The sequence below is a fragment of the Aotus nancymaae genome, unplaced genomic scaffold (genome assembly GCF_030222135.1).
Source record: "Aotus nancymaae isolate 86718 unplaced genomic scaffold, 86718_ANA_hifiasm-v0.15.2.pri h1tg000014l, whole genome shotgun sequence".
NCBI lineage: Eukaryota > Metazoa > Chordata > Mammalia > Primates > Aotidae > Aotus > Aotus nancymaae.
In genome coordinates, this window is record NW_026988425.1 from 110,680,867 (window position 1) to 110,704,456 (window position 23,590).

General features: G+C 50.2%; 1 protein-coding gene across 2 annotated transcripts in view; it reads left to right on the forward strand.

The window, feature by feature from the left end:
* ACAN (aggrecan) overlaps nt 1-23,590 on the forward strand; it is a 70,384-nt gene that overhangs the window by 25,690 nt on the left and 21,104 nt on the right. For both annotated transcript variants that reach the window (XM_064376235.1, XM_064376236.1), the window contains exons 2-11: nt 5,168-5,244; nt 7,589-7,972; nt 9,242-9,416; nt 11,308-11,435; nt 13,139-13,432; nt 15,305-15,700; nt 17,129-17,303; nt 17,795-17,922; nt 19,686-19,979; nt 22,055-22,285. In XM_064376235.1, coding sequence (XP_064232305.1) covers nt 5,175-5,244; nt 7,589-7,972; nt 9,242-9,416; nt 11,308-11,435; nt 13,139-13,432; nt 15,305-15,700; nt 17,129-17,303; nt 17,795-17,922; nt 19,686-19,979; nt 22,055-22,285 — 2,275 coding nt within the window. In that variant the 5' untranslated portion in view covers nt 5,168-5,174. The remainder of the gene's footprint in view (nt 1-5,167; nt 5,245-7,588; nt 7,973-9,241; nt 9,417-11,307; nt 11,436-13,138; nt 13,433-15,304; nt 15,701-17,128; nt 17,304-17,794; nt 17,923-19,685; nt 19,980-22,054; nt 22,286-23,590) is intronic.

The following is a 23,590-nucleotide window of genomic DNA, read 5'->3' on the forward strand; positions in this document are numbered from 1 at the left end:
ATCCCAGCCTCAAGTGTGTAATGCTATTGCGTTTATGCACCGCGACCAGGACGATCCTGTCCAAGAGCGAGTGAGTGAAAAGAGAAGAGGTGCTGTTGGGAGATTAGGCTGTGAAGACCTGATGCGCTGCTGGCCAGTGACTGTGGGAATGGGGGACCTTGGTCCTCTCAAATCCATCTTCTAGGACTTAAACACAGAGCAACTTGGTCGCAGGCAAATCTTACTGGTCCATCCGTCTACCAAACCCCAGCGTCTATGTGCTCATCTAACAAGGAGGTGTCAAATACCAAGTCTGAGTTGTTCCTGGTACTGTGTGAGTTAGCACGGAGGGATTTCTTTTTTAAATTTAAGACTTTATTTTCAACCTCAAGGAGGTCATAGTCTGCATGGTGAGACAAAGCACACATAAAACAACAGAAGAAAAATTAGGTGCTAAAGAGCGTGTAGAAACAGTCATAGCTGGGGGAACAGAACCAAGGGCCAAGGCCGGGTGAGGCTTCAGGGAGGACACAAGAGGCCTGCAGGGTCTGGGAGGGGGAGGCGGGCATTCACTGTGCCAGCAAAGGTTGGCTGAGTCTACACTGAGTGGATTCAGGCTGGGCCAGGGAAGGTGACATGGAGATGAACATGGCCCACCCATACCCTGGGACTGAGAAACTGGCTTTGGTTTTAGGGTCAGCCTCGATGTCCCCAGGGATACATGGAAGACAGCACAATGAATGGAGAATGAGGCTTCATTTAAAGGAAAGAAAAGTGATCATTATCGTTCCCCAGCTCAATTCTTTATTTACTCATATAGTCATGCAACATTTAACAGTGGTGCGTTCTGAGAAATGCATTCTTAGGCCATTCTGTCATCCAGCAGCATGCGCAGTGGAGACCCCTCCATTAGAGTGTACTTACACAAACCTGGATGGTATAACCTACTACACACCTAGGCCATCTGGTATAGCCTAGTGCTCCTAGGCGACTCACCCATACAGCATGTTACTGTACTGAATACTGTATTTTTACTGTACTTTTTCTATGTGTACATAGGTTTAGATACACAAAGGTAAGCATTTATGTATCTAAACCTATCTACACATAGAAAAGGTATCTTTTAAAAGACTATTAGCATCCACAAAAATTACCTTCACAGTTTCCCTGGGGGTGATGTTTGCATGATGATCCCAATTTACAGATGGGAAAGCTATAAGCTGAGGCGTCTGTGAGTTTGCTGGTGAGGTAAGACAGAGCTGGGACTGGAATCAGCTTCCTGGCTGTGTGAAAGATAAACAGTGGTACACCTGGAGGGCACGTACCATGAACAGAGCTTGCAGGACTGGAGGTTGCTCTGGATGGGTCAGTGAGTGAGTGGTGAGTGAAGGTGAAGCCCTGGGACACTACTGTACACTGGTGTAGGCTTTATAAACACTGTACACTTAGGCTACACTAAATCTGTCAAAGTAAATAAATTGCACTATGACGTTATGATGCTATGACGTCACCGCGTGATTGGCGTTTGTCAGTCCCTTTAGAATCTTACAGGACCATCATCGTATGTACAGTTTGTTGTTGACCGAAATGTTGTTATGCAGCCCGTGTCCGTAGTTACTTCCAGTAGTGTGCTGGTAAATCCACTCTCAAAAAGGAAAAGAGGTCTCACCTCATTGATAGTGTGTGCTGATATCCATGGTGTAAATACTCCCATCATGACGAGTTTCCAACTACCAGCGTGATGTCACCCAACACAAAATTGGAAAGAGATACGTGAAATGGGCTCTGGCCAGCTGGTGCCAGTTAGCTGTAGCACAACACTGGTTCTCCTTGGAGCCCTGGGAAGGGGCGACCCTGATTGTTCCTCCTCTGGGCTGCACATGGCCTGTGACCTTCCCAAAGTCACATGTTGCACTGAAGTGTTATCATTAATCAATAGAGCCATGCACATCACAAGCAAGCAGTGTGTCTCTAGCTCAGACTTACTGAACGTAAAGCGGGAGTGGCCTACCTCATTCAGCCCGACATCACCTGGGTGCTCATCATATGCGAGCCCCAATCCCATCCTCAGCCCTCCTTCCCCAAAGCTTATGATTGAAGGAGATTACTTCTAAGATGTAAGGACTGCTATTTTGTTCATTCATTCATTCAACAGACATTTTCCGATTGCCCTCTCTCTGTGCCACACACTACACTGGGTGCCAGCGAGATGGTGGGGAACAAGACAGACACAGCAGCTACCTGTGAAGCTCACCAATGCTGGGAATTATGAGGGCCAGGCCCCCGGCACTGGGTTCTGGTTTTGGCTCCACTTCCAACCTACTGTATGGCCTTAAGCAACTCAGCCTCCTCCTTGCACCTCAGTTTCTTCACTTGTAAAATGAAGAAGTTAGACTTAATGTTCACTAAGGTCTATCACAGCTTGGACCTTCTGTGTCTCCAGTGGGTAAAGAGAGGTCCAGATGGCCACCACAGGAGGAAGGGTTGGTTGGAGAAACCAAGAATGTCTCCATGGGAGAGCAGCAGGCAGGAAGTAGATTGGACCTCTGAAAATTCACCGTGAGTCCCGTGAAACAGGAGAGGACGTGTTTTGTGTGGCTCCTGACTCTTGCAAGTTCTTCAGCACACTTGGAGCTGCTCAGCCATGGGATGGGCCACCTTTTGAAGGAATGAGCACCTGCCATGCGATTAGAGGCTCAAGATCACCTGCCTAAGCCTCATAGACAGGATTCATGGCAGAGAAATCATGATTTTGTAAAGCACCGTGATCATCATTTGTGAAGGAATGAAAAAAAAGTTGTGTGGTCCATTGTGTTACGTGGGAAAGACAAATAGCATGCAAAAAAAATTACAATTACAAAGAACCACAAGTAGATGCTTTCAAAAAAAAAGACTACAATGGCCAGGTGCGGCGGCTCATGCCTGTAATCCCAGCACTATGGGAGGCCAAAGTGAGTGCATCACTTGAGAACAGGAGTTCGAGACCAGCCTGCCCAACATGGTGAAACCCCGTCTCTACCAAAAAATACAAAAATTAGTGAGGGATGGTGGCACACACCTGTAGTCCCAGCTACTCGGTGGCTGAGGCAGGAGAATTGCTTGAATCCAGGAGGCAGAGGTTGCAGTGAGCTGAGATTGTGCTACTGCACTGCAGCCTGAGTGACAGAGCTAGATTCTGTCTCAAAACAAAAACAAAAACAAAAAAAACTAGAAGGCAAACTATCAAAACACTAATAACGATTGAATTAGGATTGTGGATGATGGTCATTTTTTCCCCATTGTCCTATTTTTCAAATGTTTGGTAGTATGGAAATGTTTTTGAAACTAACAAAGTTTTATTCTTTATGGAAAGTCATCTAGATCAACCCTTATCCTGGGACAGGAAGCCTCTCTACAACCACTAAACTCTCTTCCAATCTCCCAGTTCTAAGAGGCTCGCTCAGGCCTGCCAACCAAGGAGGTGGGAGGAAGGTTGCACTGATGGGTGCTTGCTGAGTACCAGACCCTGTGCTGGGTGCAAAGCCAAAGAAACAGTGTCAGGCCTGGAGGAGGGATGATGGCTGTCACAATTATCTCACTCAGTCTTTGAAACAGTCGTGGGTCAGGTCCCAGATTATTAAGCAGTAGGGGTCCACCCAGGTCGAGGAGGGGTCCCCAATGGGCATGTTGCTGGAAGAGTAATTTAGGGTGAGTGGGTGAGCTGCCTGTTCAACCCCATAATTTGATGGAATCAAGGCCAAGACTTTGGCCTGGTAGACAACCGTGGGGTAGAGTCTGACTGATGAGGAGGCGAAGGGTTTCCTTATCTCCAGCTATGTACACATGCATGCATGCTCACACTGACACACAGCCTCAGCTCAGGCTAAAAGCGCCTCACTTTCCCCAACCAAATCTCCATATAATTCTTCCAAGAAAGTCAGTTTCTTGATGATGAACTCAACCCACATGGCTCTCACCCGGCCTTCCCCTGGCATCCCCTTCTTGCTCCCCAAGCTCCCCTCTCCACTTCACTTCAGGCTCCCCATCCCCTTCCTCTTCCTTACCTATGCATTCCCCCTGCCAGCACCTAATTCTGCTTCCCATGGAGAAAGGCCTCCCTGTTGACAGGGCCATGCTGGGACTCGGGGCTGGCAAAGTCAGTCTCCTCGCATAAAAGGCTCAGTGAGTCCTGGAGACACTTGGAAGCCAGACAGAATGGAATTTCTCCCTATTTTCTTTACAGCTGAGAAAACACGCACAAACACAAGAGCATATTTATTGCGATATTTCTATCCCAAAGTTTGTCTTTAAAAAAAAAAAAAGAAATAAAATTAGTTTCTCTGCTCACTCCACCCCTATCCTCTCCCCCACCCCCTGCCCCACCTCTTTTCATTCCTTCCCATTTCCTGGTCTAGGCCAGGGAGAGAAACAGAGCGTCCAAGCCCCACAGAGCACTCCTGCAACCCGGACAATGTCCAGCTTGTTCAGAGAGTGAGGGAAGAAACACAGCTCCAAAAACATACACACAGCCTCCCAGTGAAGGGTGTTCTGAGGGAAGAACAGGCAGGCCTTGTGTCTGAACACGAATCCCTGAGGCTCTGGGAAGAGAGGAGCCCGAAAGTCTAGACCCCTCCCCGGCATGGAGAAGACACCTACCTTACCCTCTGCCCTCTGGGGAACTATTTCCCAGCTGCACCTGGTCACACGGGGCTTGAACGAGAGCCCCTCATGGTGCTACAGCCTGCTGCCTTCTCTTTAAAAGGCAGCATCTAGGTAGAAAAATTCCTAAGGAGACACAAGGGGCTACTTCTCAGAACTTTGGGATTTTCCAAACTTTCTCCAGTGTAAGGAGGATGTGCCTCATGCATTCGCCTCGTACCCCGAGTGTCTGGGCACCCCTGGCCCAGTCAAGTTGACTCACAAAATTTACCATCACAGGAACTCATTCAGATGAGGCTTCACTGGCTGAAGATGGGAAGTCAGGTTTACTAGCCTAATGCCTGGAATTAAACTGAGAAACCTGTGAAGGTTTTGTGAGGGGAGGATTATTGAAGAAAATATCTCACAAACCACATGCAGCCTCCTTCTGTGGCAGTGATTCCAGGTCCCTGGGTATGGAACTATCACTTTGCATCACATGTCACATGACCCTGTTTGACATCACCATGCCTTCACTGTCTAAATAATGCCTCTGTCTCCCCTCTTCCAGGTGAACTATGACCACTTTACTCTGGGTTTTTGTGACTCTGAGGGTCATCACTGCAGCTGTCTCAGCGGAAGTTTCAGGTGAGGACATTCACATGCATGTCTTATGTATTCAGTAGGCATGAGTACTGGGTTTGAGTACTGGGTACTGAACCTGGTGTTACTAGTCCCAGGGAAATATAATTTCCCCTTTCCTGTCCTTTTCCTGGCCCTGTCCTTCCCCTATTGATGCATGCATAACTGTGATAGGTGAGCACCCATGCGTGGGCACAGGCATCCAGACCTCCAGGAGCCTCGCTCAGATAGCACTGCTCCTGGTTGCCTTCAATCCCCAACAGCTGGCAGAGAGAGCTCCCAGCAGGTGCCCTTCTTCCCTCCATGGATCTTGGCTAGTACTGCTGCGCACTGAGCTTGCAGGAGGGGCAGGACATAGACAGACCAGTGGGGAAAGGGCCACTGAGGGAGGATTGGCTGGAGCACCGAAGAAAACATGTCACTTGAGAGATAGCCAGAGAAAAGCCCCAGGGAATCAGACAGGTCTTTGCCTTTTTGGCAAACCACCTCCGGAAGCCCCAGCCTGGCCTCGTGCATGTGGCAGGCACTGGGTCTACTTCCGCTAATTGAGCACTGGACCAAATAAGCAAACCTTCCACTGACCCCAGGATGGGCTTGACCCCAGAAGGGAAGGTATATCTCCCCTAGACTCAGACAAGAGAGGACGCTGCTCTTGGCTGTATATTTTAGAGGTCCCCACTGGCCCTCCTCCAGCCTCAACCCTCTCCAAAGGGAGAGCTGTCAGTAGGGCCTATGTGTCCATCCAAATCTGCACTTCCCCTTTAGAGCACATTCTGGGGTCCCAGGATGCGAATTTCCTGTCCAAGTGGCCCAGGCTACATCCAGGTCCTGTTTGGGTCCATCCTCCTACAGGGGCACCACACCCCTGATGGGAGCCACCCTGGGCCCAAGGGAGGGCCTAAGGAGTGGTTGCTTGTATGGGGTGTGGGCAGAGCAGGGCTGTGAGGCTGAGATAAGCACAGCAGCGCGTGAGACCCCTCATGGTGCACTCGGTTTAGGGAAAAGAAGGGCCCCACTCAACATGGTCCCACCCAGCCACTACATCCCAAGGCAAAAACCAAGGAATCCAAGAATTCTGAGTTTAAGTCTGTTTTTTCAGGTCATTCTGAAAGGTATCATTGTCAAACAGGAAGATAGAAGATAGAACATAGAATGTAACAATCTGTTGACCCGATTTACAACTTTTGCATCTGCAGACATATGGGACAAGGGCCTTCATTTGTACTGTTGCTGGGAGACCCACAGCTGTGTAGCCCCTGGCCGTACCCGGGGGTGGTTTGCCCACACAGGGAAACCAGTTCTTTAGGTTTGGGTGAGGACTTTAAAAACTGCTGAGCACCACAGTCCCTTTCAGCTCTCCCCTGAGAGCCACTACTGCTAAAACCCAGCCATGTCCAGGGTGCGAGGTCCCAGCACTCAGAGGAAGATGCCTGTGGAAGGCGCCGATGGGACTGTCCAGGACATCAGAAGGTTAGGACTGGACTGCAAGCATTCCTGGCTCCCCTTCTCTTGCCCTGTGATGTATCTACCACCCACAAATATCTCAAACCGTTTTTATTTCAACCTGTAGGCTCTCCTGAAAGAACAGGTTTCATAAATGTATGAGTCTCCATGAAAGGTGCTATTTTTTTTTTTTTAAAGCTGTTTTTTTCCCACTCCCAGCAGATCTTTTACTTCTAACAAGATTTGGCAAACTCGTTGCACCTTCCCTATCAACACTCTCGATTATATTAATATTTCTGGAGTCTGATCCTATCCCGTCACCTCTCCCGCATCTGACTCTTTGCAGATTGAAATGTCTAATCTTCTCGGATGCTTCTACACCCGAAACCCCCGACTCCCAAACAGCAAAAGAGAACGACTTATCTCAGCTGCAAAATCAGACCTCCTCAAATGGGACACATCTTGGAAGTTTTCAGTCTCAGCTTTAAAACTGTGTAGATTGCCTTTCTACCCCCAAAATCTTTGAGTTAAGCTGTCACCCCAAGTAGATGGGTCCTGTTTTATTCCATGCTTTGATGCCCTCTGTAGTACCCCAGTTTGAGAAACAGGGTGATGGTCTTGACACTGATGTCTCCCCTGCCCTCCTCTGGAATCCTTTTCTGGCTCCATAATTTTGGTCTCGAGGTGCAGAGGCCAGGGGTCTTGAGGAACGCTGCCCTGGAAAAGGCGTTGCAAACCTTCCTGGGAATTCCCACATGACACCGGAGCATCCCCATTGTAGACACAGACACACTCATTGGATTTCTCTCTCTCAGGAGAGCTCATTGCCACAGGGACGGATGGGGAGGTGGGGTGGTCCTCTCTAGGCACTAACAGATCTCTCTTCCACCCCACCCCTCCCGCACAGACCATGACAACTCGCTGAGTGTGAGCATCCCCCAACCGTCCCCGATGAGAGTCCTCCTCGGGACATCCCTCACCATCCCCTGCTATTTCATCGACCCCATGCACCCTGTCACCACCGCCCCCTCCACCGCCCCCCTCGCCCCAAGAATCAAATGGAGCCGTGTTTCCAAGGAGAAGGAGGTAGTGCTGCTGGTGGCCACTGAAGGGCGCGTGCGGGTCAACAGTGCCTACCAGGATAAGGTCTCGCTGCCCAACTACCCCGCCATCCCCAGCGACGCCACCTTGGAAATCCAGAGCCTGCGCTCCAATGACTCTGGGGTCTACCGCTGCGAGGTGATGCATGGCATCGAGGACAGTGAGGCTACCATGGAGGTCGTGGTGAAAGGTGAGAGCCTCCCGGGGGGACGCTGCTTCACCCGCAGAAAGAACCAGAGCGGTCTCTGCACCGCGCAGGCGCAGGCAGGCTAGCCTTCAAACCAGCTCCTCCGCGGACCTCAGCTAAGTTATTTAACTTTGGCTGCTTCCTCTGTGACATGGAGCTGGTAATATCATTCTCTCCGGACTTTAGGGAGCATTAAATACTTCCTGGCTATAGTCACAGGTAACTGACAGTTTGTGCTTCCCAAGAATTCTGTGATCCGGTGGGTCTTGTGATGGTGCCCATTTTACAGACAAGCAAACTGAGGTCAAGTGACTTGCCTGGGGTTACCCTGGAAATAAGTCAGAGCAGTCTCCTGACAGCTTGTCCTGGTGTCTTTTCCCTCCCCCTGCCCACTCCCTCATTCTCAGTTCCAGAAGCCAAAGAAAGGGCTGAAGACCCCCTGGTATCTTTCTCTCTATGGTCCAAGGAGAACAGTCAGGTCCTTGGTTAGCTTCAGGACTTTGGCCAGCACCAGATTTTTCCCAGAGGAAGGTACAGTGGGAGGCTCTGTCAAAGCTGTTCACTCCTAGGCACACCTTAAATGGATTTCCCACTAGGATGGCCCTGGGCTGAGGGTGCAGGGGGTTCTAAGTGTCTTTCCCCCAATGCAACCGGAGGGTCCTGGAGTGATAAGAAAAAATTACGGCCGGGCGCGGTGGCTCACGCCTGTAATCCCAGCACTTTGGGAGGCCGAGGCGGGTGGATCACGAGGTCAAGAGATCGAGACCATCCTGGTCAACATGGCGAAACCCCGTCTCTACTAAAAATACAAAAAATTAGCTGGGCACGGTGGCGTGTGCCTGTAGTCCCAGCTACTCAGGAGTCTGAGGCAGGAGAATTGCCTGAACCCAGGAGGCGGAGGTCATGGTGAGCCGAGATCGCACCATTGCACTCCAGCCTGGGTAACAAGAGAGAAACTCCATCTCAAAAAAAAAAAAAAAAGGAAAAAATTACAAGGAGGCGGATTTTTAATTCAAATAACTTTCTGATTATCAGGATTATCACAAGTCTTCAAAAAGGAATGCCTTATAAGGTAGTGAGCTCTCCATTACGGTGTGTTCCAGCAAATTCAGAAGGATCACATGCAAAGGTGTACAGGGGGTCATGCACCAGCCTGGGCCAGCCATTTCCCTAAGGTCCCTTTGACTCTTGCCATAATTCTGCAAGGACCTCAGTGATCAGAGACTGTGCCTGACCAGCGTTCCCACACGTGCGCACGTGTATGTCTTGCAGGCGTCGTGTTCCATTACAGAGCCATTTCCACGCGCTACACCCTTGACTTCGACAGGGCACAGCGGGCCTGCCTGCAGAACAGTGCCATCATCGCCACGCCCGAGCAGCTGCAGGCCGCCTATGAAGATGGCTTCCACCAGTGTGACGCCGGCTGGCTGGCCGATCAGACTGTCAGGTAAACCCCAGCCCACCAGTGAGTGGGGGCCAGGAGTCAGAGGCCACAGGCCAGTGGGACAGGTGCTGGGGTGGAATGTTGGCCAGCACTGAGCTGGTGCTAGCATGACACCGTGGCCAGCCTAGGTTAGGGGCCTCGGTCATGCCTTGGCCAAACAGGAGCTCAATGACCCATCCCAAACCCTTGTTATTGTTATTCTCTCTTGCAAATGGAATGAGGGACTGCTAGCAACCTTGCCCTACACATTATTTTTCCTACCCATTTTTTTAATTTGCCACAATTTCCTCACTTCTAAACTTTGATGTTTTCTGTATTTTTGTAAAAGACCTTCCATCCTTTCTGTTTTTAATAAGGTAAGACATAACTTGAACCCCTGGGTGCATCCTTGCCTGAGTGTAGGTGCTGGGGAGTGAGATGCAGAGCAGTCCAGATAGACCCTGCCCACAAGGGATCTCAATGCACTCCAAAGGCAAGATGATGTCACTCATTCCAGGAGCATCACAGCTCCAACAGCCAGAGCCACAAAGTCTCAGGAAGAAAACATAGGAAAATGTCTTTGCAATCTTGGAGTAGGCAGAGATCTCAGGACACAAAAACCATAGCCATAAAAAAAGATGAGACAGCCGGGCACAGTGGCTTACTCCTGTAATCCCAGCACTTTGGGAGGCCTAGGTGGGCGGATCACGAGCCCAAGAGTTCGAGACCAACCTGACCAACATGGTGAAACCCCATCTCTACTAAAAATACAAAAATTAGCTGGGTGTGGTGGTACGTGCCTATAGTCCCAGCTATTTGGGAGGCTGAGGCGGGAGAATCACGTGAACCAGGGAGGCAGAGGTTGCAGTGAGCCGAAATCATCGCCATTGTACTCCAGCCTGGTGACAGAGTGAGACTCCGTCTCAAAAAAAAAAAGAGAGATAATAGTCTAGCATAGCACAAGAGCCCACACTGGGGCCATGTCAGGAGCTGGACTCAAATTCCAGCTCTGGCACTTGGAAGCTGCATGACTGTGGACAAATCATTTAACATCTCTGAGCCTCAGTTGCTTCGAGTGTAAAGTAGATCGATGATAGCACCTCCTCATTGTGTTGACGCGAGACTCAAATGATACAGAGCGAGGCCTGATAAACTATGGCCAGAGGCCAAGTCCAGCCCTCTTCTTGTTTCTGTAAATCAAGTTTCATTGGACCGCAGTCACACCCATGTGTGTATTGTCTGTGGTTGCTTCATGCTACAGTGGCAGAAGAGTGGTCACCACAGACACTGTGCAAAACCTAAAATATTTACTGTCTTTTTTTGGAGACAGAGTCTTGCTCTGTCGCCCAGGCTGGAGTGCAATGGCATGATCTCGTCTCACTTCAACCTCCGCCTCCCGAGTTCAGGCAATTCTCCTGCCTCAGCCTCCTGAGTAGCTGGGATTACAGGTGCCCGCCACCATGCCTGGCTAATTTTTGTATTTTTAGTAGAGATGGAGTTTCACCATGTTGGTCAGGCTGGTCTCGAACTCCTGACCTCGTGATCCACCTGCCTTGGCCTCCCAAAGTGCTGGAAATACAGGTGCAAGCCACTGTGCCTGGCCTATCTGGTCTTTTATAGAAAAAAATATGTAATCCTGAGATATTTAATCGGCAAAAAAAAGATCAATATATATATGTATATATGCCCCTGACAGAGAAAGTATGCTGGGTACCACTAAATATTCACTAGAGGGGGGCTGCCTTTAATCATTATTCACTGTTAAAACAGATAGGCAGTTCACATATTCAGAAGAGACACGCCAAATGCAATATTAAGTCACTGCTTCCTCCCATGAGGGAGGAGGATTCAAGGGCAGAGGCCATGGGCTTCCCTGTCCCCTGAGTGTCACACTTCCATTTGGGGTTCCTGGCAGATACCCCATCCACACTCCCCGGGAAGGCTGCTATGGAGACAAGGATGAGTTTCCTGGCGTGAGGACATACGGCATCCGAGACACCAACGAGACCTATGACGTGTACTGCTTCGCCGAGGAGATGGAGGGTGAGCTGCCCTGCCACCAGGAGGCACCTAGCTCCCTTCCCGGGGGTCCCCTCCCCATCTCCCCACGGACACTTGAGATCACACAGGGTGCCAGCTCAGGGCCTGACACCCTCCATCACCCTCTGCCGTGAAGGGAGGTAGGCTGGGGCCTACAGGTCTGGACCTCTCATTCTCCACTTTGGAGAGGGTCTCAGTGGTCCCAACATCTGCAGAATGTCTGGTGTCACCACTGGGCCCAAGAGCACCTGTCACCAGAAGTCTCTCACTTGGGATTGCCCCTCCCAGCTGGGATCCCAGCTGCTGTGACCAGCCCATCCCCGTTCTAAGGTCCCCTGTGCCGTCAAAGTCCAGCCCAGCCGTGGCCCCCTTGAAAGTGACACTACACCAGCAACGTAGCACCTAGGGCAGCTGGCTGCCCAGCCACCCTCTCCCGGCCTGGACTTTTTCTGTTTTGTAAAGGGCACCAGTTTTGGTCACAGAGTTAGCCAGGCCTGTGGATGCCAACCTTTCCCCCATCTGCACCCATATACTCCTTTGTACATTCCAGACTCTGCAACATCTGTCTCCTCCCTCCCTGTCCACCCCCGCTTCCCCTCACCTGAGTACAGTGCCCACAGCTCCTCCAGGCTGGGGAGAAGAGCTGGCAACCGGCACTTTCTGAGTGAGGGGCTGCCGACAGGCTTTCTCACCACCGTAGCCCCCTGCTGCATTCCCACCCCAGGGGCCAAACCCATGTATTAGGTAGCAAGTTATTTGTGTGTTCCCACATTTGGCTAACCAAAGACAAACAGAACCGCCATTTAGAGATGCCACTGAGCAGGGTAGCCAGAACTGACCCCGTGAGCAGATGCCCGCCCCACCCCTACCCCTGGCACAACCCTGTTAGGTTTTTGGAAACTTGTTGTTTTTTAAGTTCACAGTCCCCAAATGATGCCCTTACAAATTCTTCAGGGTCTAGAGACCCCAGGTTTTTTTTGGAATCACTGCTCCAAGGGCTCAAGGTCTGATGCCTACTGTTCCCAGGATAACTTGAGTTTTTTAAAAGGATTTGCCTTGAGTAGGCAATGCTTAACTCCTAGGAAAGCCTCCCCTAGTGGTGGGAAGCAAATGGACCAAAGAGGCTGTTAGCAGAATTTTCCTCCCAGATTTCAAGTTTGCTTCACCAATCTCCCTGCCATTTTTTTTTTTTTTTTGAGATGGAGTTTCACTCTTGTTGCCCAGGCTGGAGTGCAGTGGCATGATCTCAGCCCACTGCAACCTCTGCCTCCCAGGTTCAAGTGATTCTCCTGCCTCAGCCTCCCGAGTAGCTGGGATTACAGGCATGCGCCACCACACCCAGCTACTTTTGTGTTTTCAGTAGAGACGGGGTTTCTCTACATTGGTGAGGCTAGTCTCGAACTCCCGACCTCAGGTGATCCACCGGCCTTGACCTCCCAAAGTACTGGGATTACAGGCGTAAGCCACTGCACCCAGCCTTTGCTGGTTCTTTCTTGGTCCCCTTGTTTTAGGAAATTAATGTTGTCCTACACAAAAGCCCAGAAATAAGCAATGAAGGGCAAGATCTGAGATACAGACACTTGGGACCAGGACTTTGGGAAGTCAGAGGACTCCCAGGACCTCATGGAAAAGTGTGGATCTCTCTGGGGATGCAGCGCAGGGGGAGGGGGAGGAGAACGTCATTCAGCCAGCTGTGTCCTTCACAGGTGAAGTCTTTTATGCAACATCTCCAGAGAAGTTCACCTTCCAGGAGGCAGCCAATGAGTGCCGGCGGCTGGGTGCCCGGCTGGCCACCACGGGCCAGCTCTACCTGGCCTGGCAGAGTGGCATGGACATGTGCAGCGCTGGCTGGCTGGCCGACCGCAGCGTGCGCTACCCCATCTCCAAGGCCCGGCCCAACTGTGGGGGCAACCTCCTGGGTGTGAGGACCGTCTACCTGCACGCCAACCAGACGGGCTACCCCGACCCCTCATCCCGCTATGACGCCATCTGCTACACAGGTAGGGCAGGGCTGGAGGTGGGAAGGGAGTTCATGCCACTAAAATGGGGTCCTAGAGGAAGAGGAGGTCTTGGAAAGGGAGGGTTGGTTTTTACCCTTGAAGGGGCCACTGGTACCTGAACCCCCTGTTTTTAGGACACCCCTCCATTTTCACTGGTTCCTAGGAAGCACTAAGGTAGAGACTCTGGATACTGCAGCGTATCCAGCCCTGTCTCATCAGATCAGCACAGAAAAGGGTTAAAAGCATGAGCTTAGAGTCTGTGTTTTCTCCGGTTTGAATCAAAGCGCTGCCACCTACCACTGTGCAACCCTGGCAAAGTCAAGGCCCTGAACCTCACCCTTCTCATCTGTCTAGTGGGGAGATGGGGAGCCACCTGGGAAGACGTTGGGCATCTGATATGAGACTCTGGCACCCACGGGAGGGCGCTGCTATCTGCCTTTTAAAATTGAATGTGTTTAACAGGAGGGTCAAAATGGGTTTTGTTGTGTTTTGAGGTTTTTTGTTTGTTTTCTTTTGAGACAGGGTCTCACTCTGTTGTCCAGGCAGGAGTGCAGTGTTGAGATCATAGCTCACTGCAGCCTTAGCCTCCTGGGCTCAAGTGATCCTCCCGCCTCAGCCTCCAATGTAACTGGGTATGTAGGCACCACCATGCTCTGTTAATTTTTTTTTTTTTTTTTTTGTAGAGATGGGGTTTTGTCGTGTTGTCCAAACTGGGCAAAATGTTGTTATTATTATTATTATTATTATTATTGAGACAGAGTCTCACTCTGTTGCCCAGGCTGGAGTGCAATGGCGCAATCTTGGCTTATTACAACCTCCACCTCCTGGGTTCAAGCGATTCTTCTGCCTCAGACTCCTGAGTAGCTGGGATTACCAGTGCACATTATGATGCCCAGCCAGTTTTGTATTTTTAGTAGAGTTGGTGTTTCACCATGTTGGCCAGGCTGGGACCTGCCTCAGCCTCTGAAAGTGCTGGGATTACATGCATGAGCCACCATGCCCAGCTGCAAAATGTAATTGAAAAGAGCAGGGGAAAGTTTGATGGGGACTTTATTTTGAAAACTTAGACCAAATGTTTAAATAAGTTTTTATCTTATATTGAACACATTTTGGGTTATAATTATAATTACATGCTAATTCTTGGAGGAAAAAGCAATGCGTCACATAAATGAGAAGTTGCAAAACTCTTATATCCTAAGTGGTGATAACACAATGACAACCCATTACGCGTTGCATTTCCCCAACCTGATCTTCGAGGAAGAGGGTTGCTTTTGCAACAATAGTTGGGATTTCCTCTTTGAAGCCTCTCTTAACCTATTCTAACTGCTCTTTTGGAAGTAGTATCACTCTCATGATACCCTCATTTGTTTGTGACTATGACACAGGCAGTTCTCCAAAGCCACCTTCATCAATTTCACAAACTGCACGTTCTGCAAGGTTTTCTGATTTCTCTTTATAACTGACCTACCTGGTCCCATTGGATAGTTACACATCAGACGGTTGGCAAGGTGCTTATGAATGCATGAAGCAGCAGCTGTGTGGAGCAGGAAGGGATGCTGGGATGGGAACTGATCTTCATGAGCAGTCAGCTCATTGGTCAATATCCTGCCTTCTGATAACTCTTGCACTCTTTTGCAATCTTGAAACTGTGGGGATGCCTGTAATGAACATGCTGATAGCTGTGTGCCCCTGCAATGGGCTTGGCAAGGCGCCTGGCACACAGTGGTGCCCTCCTGCCCCAGCGGGGAAAGAGAAGGAGCCATACTTATCTCCAGCTCACTCCTCATCGCCCTCAAGCTGGTCCCTTGAGAGGCTAAGAGGCTACACCTCTTAGGCTGAGAGGCTAAGGCTTGTCTTTGCCCCCTCCTCCAGGTGAAGACTTTGTAGACATCCCAGAAAACTTCTTTGGAGTGGGGGGTGAGGAGGACATCACCATCCAGACGGTGACCTGGCCTGACGTGGAGCTGCCACTGCCTCGAAACATTACCGAGGGTGAAGCCCGAGGGAACGTGATACTTACCGCAAAGCCCATCTTTGATGTCTCCCCCAGTCCTCTGGAGCCCGAGAAGCCCTTCACGTTTGCGCCTGAAATAGGGGCCACTGCCTTTCCTGAGATTGAGAATGAGACTGCAGAGGCCAGCAGGCCCTGGGCCTTTCCCACTCCTGGCCTGGTTCCTGCCACGGCCTTCACCAGTGAGGATCTCGTCGTGCAGGTGACTGCTGTCCCAGGTGCAGCCGAGGTCCCTGGGCAGCCGCGTTTGCCAGGGGGTAAGTAGCTGCCCGTGGATGCATCCAGGGGCAGATGGAAAGAATTTGGCCTGGGGGGAAGGGACTCCTGCAGTTGAAGGCTGTAACTTCTACTTAACCCGGCACCTGAGACAATCTTCTCTCCAATCAGACCTTGTTCTTTTCATCTGTGAAACAAAAAGAATAGGCCAGACTAGTCAGGTCCACACTCTTTTGCCATCAGGATTTATTTCAAATGAGATCGTATGTGGAAACCAGTCTCTATATCAAGCAGACACATGTGCCACGTGGACCTAAGGGAAGTGGAGTGGAGAGCAACTGGGCCTCCTTCTCTCCAGGGCACCTCCTTGTCCCATCAGACAGCCCCGCAAAATAGAGCCACTAGAAAACCACTGCCTTGGATGACCCCTGAGGCCTGTCACTGCTCTGACCTCCCAGGACAAAGGCCAGCACACTGTGGCCAGCAAAATGTGGCCTTTCTTAAGTCATACGGCCCATGACTTAAGTATGATTTTTACATTCTTAAATAGGGGCAAAAAGTCAATATTTTGTGACACATGAAAATTATGTAAAATTCAGATTTCAGAGTCCACAAATAAAGTTTGATTGGAACAAAACCATAGCCATCTGTGGACAGGTTGTCCATGGCTAACAGAGGACAATCACAGCGGGGTGAATAGTCAGGCTTTCATGTCTGGATTCCACTAACCGTGGATGGAAAATATTCCAAAAGAAAAGAAACAATATTATTTTGTTTTATTTCATTTCTTTTAATTTCCATGAGAATTACTGAATTTTTCTTCAATTTGCAGTTTTGGAAATTGAATAAAATAACAACACAACAGTAAAAGTAACATAGATTTAAAAACAATACAGTATAGCTACTATTTCCATAGCATTGACATTGTATCATTGTGTCAGGTGTTAGAGGGAACCTAGAGGTGATGTATGGAAATACTACACTTTCATTTCCGGGACTTGAGCATATGCGGATTTCGGTATCTGAGGAGATCCTGGATGGCAAAGACAACAGGAGTTGTAACAGAAGCCATGTAGTCCACAAAGCCTAAAATATTTACCATTCAACTCTTTCCAGAAAATGCTTCCTGCTCCTGTTCTAAGATGACAGTTTTCTAGGTGCTTAACACATGTGTGAGAATTGGATGTCAGGTAGCATAGAGCCCAGTGCTTCCCAAACTCAAGTCTATGAACAAGGACATTCTGGTGTGGCCTTGTTCCATAAGGGCCTTGGTGGGTTCCCACGCTGCCATCCACCATCATACTCACGTGGCTACCAAGTGGGATTTCAGCCTGCAGATCCCAAATAAATCCGGTGTGTCAGGCAGCAGGAGTTGGACTTCCTCTGTGCCCATGGAGCCTTGGGAACTGCACAGCATGGGTCTGTGAACCTGACTGCTGCCTCCTCTTCTCCCCCTCCTCCCTACCCAGGAGTCGTGTTCCACTACCGCCCGGGACCCACTCGATACTCGCTGACCTTTGAGGAGGCACAGCAGGCCTGCCTGCGCACTGGGGCGGTCATAGCCTCGCCAGAGCAGCTCCAGGCCGCCTACGAAGCTGGCTATGAGCAGTGCGACGCCGGCTGGCTGCAGGACCAGACCGTCAGGTGAAGCCGTGCTCCTCACCCAGCACAAACCTAAGTGAAGAGGTCAGGCTTAAGGAGCCACAGCCTGGCCCGGCCCCCAGCACACTGACCAACCAATACCTTGTGGGTTGATTAATTAATTAGTCACTCAACTGAGGCATATCCTGAAAGGGTGGTGAAGGGCACTGGGTCCTGTTCAGTTCTTGGTCATTTCTCCCCATCAGACAGAGGCGGCAGCCCCCTCCTCAAGTGCCCCGTTTCCTTCCAGCCTGACCCCATTCCCTTCCACGCAGCTGCTCTCGCCTGAAGACAGAAATCCCCCAGGAGCCACCAGACCCTTCCCCAGGCTGCTAGGAGAACTTGCTGCATGAGGGGCTCCTTCCTGGTTTGAATCCACCAGACAACTGAAGACGTGCCCAAGTCCCTGAGTGGCCTCTGGCCTGAGGCCAGCGCCCTGCATCCACCAGCCCCTGGAACAGGCCTTCATCTTCTCCTCCCACTGTCCTTTGCAGATACCCCATTGTGAGCCCACGGACCCCATGCGTGGGTGACAAGAACAGCAGCCCAGGAGTCAGGACCTATGGCGTGCGCCCATCAACAGAGACCTACGATGTCTACTGCTATGTGGACAGACTTGAGGGTACAGGCCACATTCTCACATTTCGGGCCCTAGATAGGCAGGGGGCTGACAGGGCAATACAAAGAAGAGAGGGAGTTATTACCCACCCACCCCGGATCCCACCCAGTTTTCCAGGTGGAAAAGCGTCCTGCTGAGAAAGGAAGGCCCCCCAGCCCCTCCCTTAGAACCAGTCCCTGCTCTCCTCCTGAATGTTTCACGTGGTCTCAGCATTGCAGGGGAGCATTGGTCCCTTTAAAAAGCAATGAGATCTGTGGGTAAACGTCAGTTTATTATAAATAGATGCTATGTACACCAACTGCTTCTTGGAGAGTCCCAATGCCTGGGCACACATCAAAGGCACTGAGAAGTCCTACAGTAAACAAACAAGCAAAAACCGCTTTAGACCAGGCACAGTGACTGACACCTGTAATCCTAGCACTTTGGGAGGCCAAGGCAGGTGGATTGCTCTAGCCCAGGAGTTCGAGACCAGCCTGGGCAACATGGCTAAACCCTGTCTCTACTTATTTTTTAAAAAAGAAAAAGGGCCAGGCATGGTGGCTCACGCCTGTAATCCCAGCGCTTTGGGAAGCTGAAGCAGGCAGATCACGAGGTCAGGAGCTCGAGACCAGCCTGACCAACATGGTGAAACCCCATCTCTACTAAAAATACAAAAATTAGCCAAGTGTGGTGATGTGTGCCTGTAATCCCAGCTACTCAGGAGGCTCAGGCAGGAGAATTGCTTAAACCCAGGAGGCAGAGGTTGTAGTGAATTCAGATCACACCACTGCACTCCAGACTGGCGACAGACTGAGACTCTGTCGAAAGAAAGAGAGAGAGAGAGAGAGAAGTAAGGAAGGAAGGAAGGGAAAGAAAGAAAGGAGGGAGGGAGGGAAGGAAGGAAGGATGGAAGAAGGGAAGAAAGAAAGGAGAAACTTCCTTAACTCTCTTTAACTCAGCATTGCCCAATTTTTAACCACAGACCTTTATTTTCTTTTATTTCATTTATTTTAATTTCCATGAAAATTACCAAATTATTCTTCCACTGAATGCAATTTTGGAAATGCTGGTGTTCCAGAAAGATTTCAGTATTGCCACTCACTTGTTTCAAGACCCTGGCCAAGTCACTTAACCTCTCTAGGCCTCAGTTCCTTCCTCTATAAAATGGGGCTGATTTATATGTACATCAGAGGCTTTTCTTTTTAGTATTAAATGAGATATGTAGGAAAAGTTCTTGGCACAAGTAAGTGTTCACTTAAGTGTAAGCTCTCCTCCCGCTGAACTGGATAGGTACCGGGTGCATTGCTAGGTCCTGGGACCCAGCCCCTGCCCTGGATGAGTTCCCAGGGTGTGGGGTGAGCAGGTCCCCAGCAGTCACAGTGATAAATGCAGTGGCGTAGGGGTGCACAGGGATTGGAGGGTACCCAGGAGAGCCTCCTCGCTTAGCTAAGGGAGGTGGTGCCTAAGTGTGACTGGAGAATCCAGAAAACAGGGAAGGAAGAGAAGTTGTGGAAACAACTCAGCCCAGTTTGACTGGAACTTTGGCTTTTTTGGCACCGAGAGTCCTGTGTCCCAGGAAACCCCAGTCAAGTACAAACCAGAGTGGTGATCACCTATTTCTCGGAGTCCCATAAAATCTAAGGCAGAGCGGTCAAAGGAGGGGTGTGATGGAGCTGGGCGGGGTTTTAGCCCTGGTGAGGAGGGTTGGAGGAGCTCTGTCCCAGATGGGCAGGGACTGATGTGGCCTGAATATGGAGGGTCATTCTACCACTTGCCTTTGCCCCCAGGGGAGGTGTTCTTCGCCACACGCCTTGAGCAGTTCACCTTCCAGGAAGCACTGGACTTCTGTGAATCTCACAATGCCACGCTGGCCACCACGGGCCAGCTCTACGCTGCCTGGAGCCTCGGCCTGGACAAGTGCTATGCCGGCTGGCTGGCCGACGGCAGCCTCCGCTACCCCATCGTCACCCCAAGGCCTGCCTGCGGTGGGGACAAGCCAGGCGTGAGAACCGTCTACCTCTACCCTAACCAGACGGGCCTCCCGGACCCGCTGTCCCGGCACCACGCCTTTTGCTTCCGAGGTAGGCATCCTCGCCTGGGCTCCAGCAGCCCCTTTTGTCTGGAGAGGATTCCCCTGGGCTCACCCCTCCTGGCACCGCCCACTATACCATCCATCAGATCAAGAAAAAGTCAGTCCCTATGGGGCAGGGCCAGCTCTGAAACCAGCATGACGCAGGCTTCGACCTCAAGGCAAGGTCATCCTTCTAAAGTTCCCCAGAGACAAGTAGAGATAGATAAGAACCTGGGCTCATATTTATCTCTACTGGAAATGAGGCAGATCTGAATTTGATGGTTCTGCTACTTAAGAGCTGTGTGAAAATGCTACTTCAGAGACAGCTGCAAGAATTGAGTGCATGTGGTGCCCTTGACATAGTGCCTGGGACACAGTAAACGCTCAATAAATGTTAGCTTTATTTCATATACTTATATATATGTAAAGCTATAATATATAGCTTTATTTTCTACGACCTGTGATTTGTAAACACTTGTCAATTTCTCTCCTGCTTGAAACTATTTCTGTGTTGAGTTCAGTGAAATTATTCTATTATTCTCCACTAAGCACTGGTGATTCACATTTTTCATTGACTCACGCTATGGATATGCTAGCATTTCAACCATGACTCCCAGTTGGACTTCTGAGAGTGATGTCATCAAGCAGTGTAGTAGGTGTGGCCAGGGTGTAGCCAAGGCATTGCGGGGCTCTGATTGGATGAGTTCCTGCACAGTCAATGGAGGGTCTGAGTGCATGGATCACAATGTAGATTGTAATAACAGCCTGTGCCATGTTTCAGATATTTTACATCAAAACTGAGTGTCTTCGCAACTTCCTGTGAATCTATAATTAGTTTCAAATAAACTTAAAGGAAAAAAATTTGAGTGTCCCCAAGTTTCCCAGATATCCAGGATCACCTTTTAAAACCCAATTCAAGGCTGAGAGCAGTGGTTCACACCTGTAATCCCAGCACTTTGGGACGCCAAGGCAGGCAGATCACTTGAGGTCAGGAGTTCGAGACCAGCCTGGCCAACATGGCGAAATCCTGTCTCTACTTTTAAAAAATGCAAAAATTAGCTGGGCATAGTGGTGTGTGCCTATAATCCCAGCTACTAGGGAGGCAGAGGCAGGAGAATCACTTGAACCTGGGAAGCGGAGGTTTCAGTGAGCCAAGATTGCTCCATTGCACTCCAGCCTGGGCAACAGAGCAAGACTCTATCTCAAAAAAAAAAAAAAAAAAATCAAAGTTCAGCCCCACCCAGACTCACCCAGCCCAAAAAGATAAATCTTCTCCCAGAGGCTCTGATGAGGCTTTTGTCCCAGTGCCTCTCTCCCTGCTCTGGGAAGCAGAAGCCATGCTGGTTAGCCTCCCAGGAACTTCCCAGCCATGCTATCCCCAGCCTCCCACTCCTGCCCTCCAGGAACTCAGCTTTTTATATTATCCTACACAGCTTAGCAGGATATTTCTGACCAAGCCCCTGCTGATTTTCCCCACATCAGAACAGTTGCCCCCAGTCCATGAATCCTGCCTTCACACTTTTAAATGCCATGATGGTTTCATGGAATTTAAGCTCCATTCCCCTATTTTTGGTCCTGACACACTTGGCACATAATCTCTGTCCCCAGGATCAGCAGCGTTGTTCAGTAGTTGAGAGCACGGAGCCTGGCACCAGATGCCTGAATTCAAAGACTAGATGTGCCATTTGTAAGCCATTGACCCTGGGCAAATAATATATCTCTGTGCCTCAGTTTCCCCACCTGTAAAATGAGATAATTGTATCTCTCTCATAAAGCTGTTGTGAGATAAAGTGATTCTATATACATAAGCCTTTAGAGCAATGCCTGGCATGTGTGATTGATTCTGCAGGGGAGATACACCAGATCACCCAGAACAAAACTGCTGATGGTGCATATGGATATTGTATCATTGGTACCGATGGCTCTTACTAAGTGAGAAGGCAAATAGCCATCTGCTGAATTAGGAGGTGGGGCCCGGCCCACCTCTGAGTCCCCTAACTCCCCTCAAGAAGGGCCAGCCAAGGATGGGTCACTGCTAAGAGAGGGACTCTCTCTCACCACCCACATCTTTTCTAGGCATTTCAGCAGCTCCTTCTCCAGGAGAAGAAGAGGGTGGCACACCCACATCACCCGCTGGTGTGGAGGACTGGATCGTGACCCATGTGGTGCCTGGTGTGGCTGCTGTCCCCGTGGGGGAGGAGACAACTGCTGCACCCTTAGGAGCGACTACTGCAGTCCCAGAGTTCACCACTGAGCCAGAAAACCAGACAGAATGGGAACCCGCCTACACCCCAATGGGCACATCCCCGCTGCCAGGTTGGTATGGCTTGGGTTCTGGGGCACACCCTGAAGCTGTATACCCCTGTCTGCCTACAGTGTGCCTGGTGGAACGAGGGTTTCCCTCCCTGGGATTTGTGCTGTTTCCCCAGCCCTGACACTGGCTGGGTGTGCTGCTGTGGGCAATTTTATCTGCCTCAGCTGGCCTTTAGGACCTGCCCTAGAGTGATAAAAACAGCCTTGTTCAGAAAACACTTCTATACACATTTACTGTTCTGTCCTTTATTTCCCTTACACGCACCCCCAAATGCCCTGGACTGTGCTGATCAGAGGCCCCTCAGTTACCTTGTCCTCCTGCACTGACACCCTTACCCTAACCTCAACCCTCTCTTGCAGGAGGAGAAAGAACCAGGGATGGGGTTACTGTTGGCAGTCTGACTGTGACTGTCTCCTCGCCTTTCTCCTCTTCCATGTCCCTCTCCTGGGCCAGCCCACCTCAGCCAGAACTTCCTGAACTCCATCTGTCACAATTAAACCAGAGGAGACTTAACAGGATGAAAGCAGCAGTCCCTAAACCTTGTTGGTAAAGTGTTTTGTGGCCACTAAGGTTTGGGAAATGCTGGCTTACAGATATTAACAGGTTTCCTCACTGCAGACTTCTCAGAGTCTTGAATATGCTAGCTAATATGCACTGTAAGTCTCCAAGAGGAGGTGAGAGATGTAGTGTGTCCCAAATGAACCTGACCACAGAGCCTGCCCCCACTCCCACAGAGCTGTTAACATCTAGCAGCTTCCAGCTGAGGTAAGCCTGATTTTAAACAGTGTACAGTAGTGTGTGTCCAGGCGTTCTCCTGGGGGTACATGCATCTGAAAAAAGGAGTGTATCCGAGCTCCCACTAACTAATCCAGCCATGCATCAGCATTCTGTGCACGCTTCTAGAGCAATTTGTTAGTGCCAGGCGCTCTTCTGGACACTGAAAATGCAAAGCCTGGCCTCCCTCCATGTCAGAAGGTTAGGGTGCCTCTGTAGAGCAGGGGTGAGTCTGGCCCAGCAGCCTCACACAGCAGCCGCATCTGCTCGTGGCCTCCCTTGCCCTTCACCAGGACAAGAATGACTGAGTCCTCTTTGGCATCAGGGTATGACTTTGCACAGGACTCTGGCAACCACTAGTGGGAAGTTACCAGCGGGGAAGTAGTTCCAGCAGCCCCGTAGAAATGTTTTCCAGGCTTCAGTTCCCGACCACCTTGCTGATTTCAGCCATATCTGGGAACCGTCTGCACTATCATTTGTTCCATGTCTTTTTCTTTAAAGTGACTTGCTTTCAAAAAAGAAATGTAAACCTG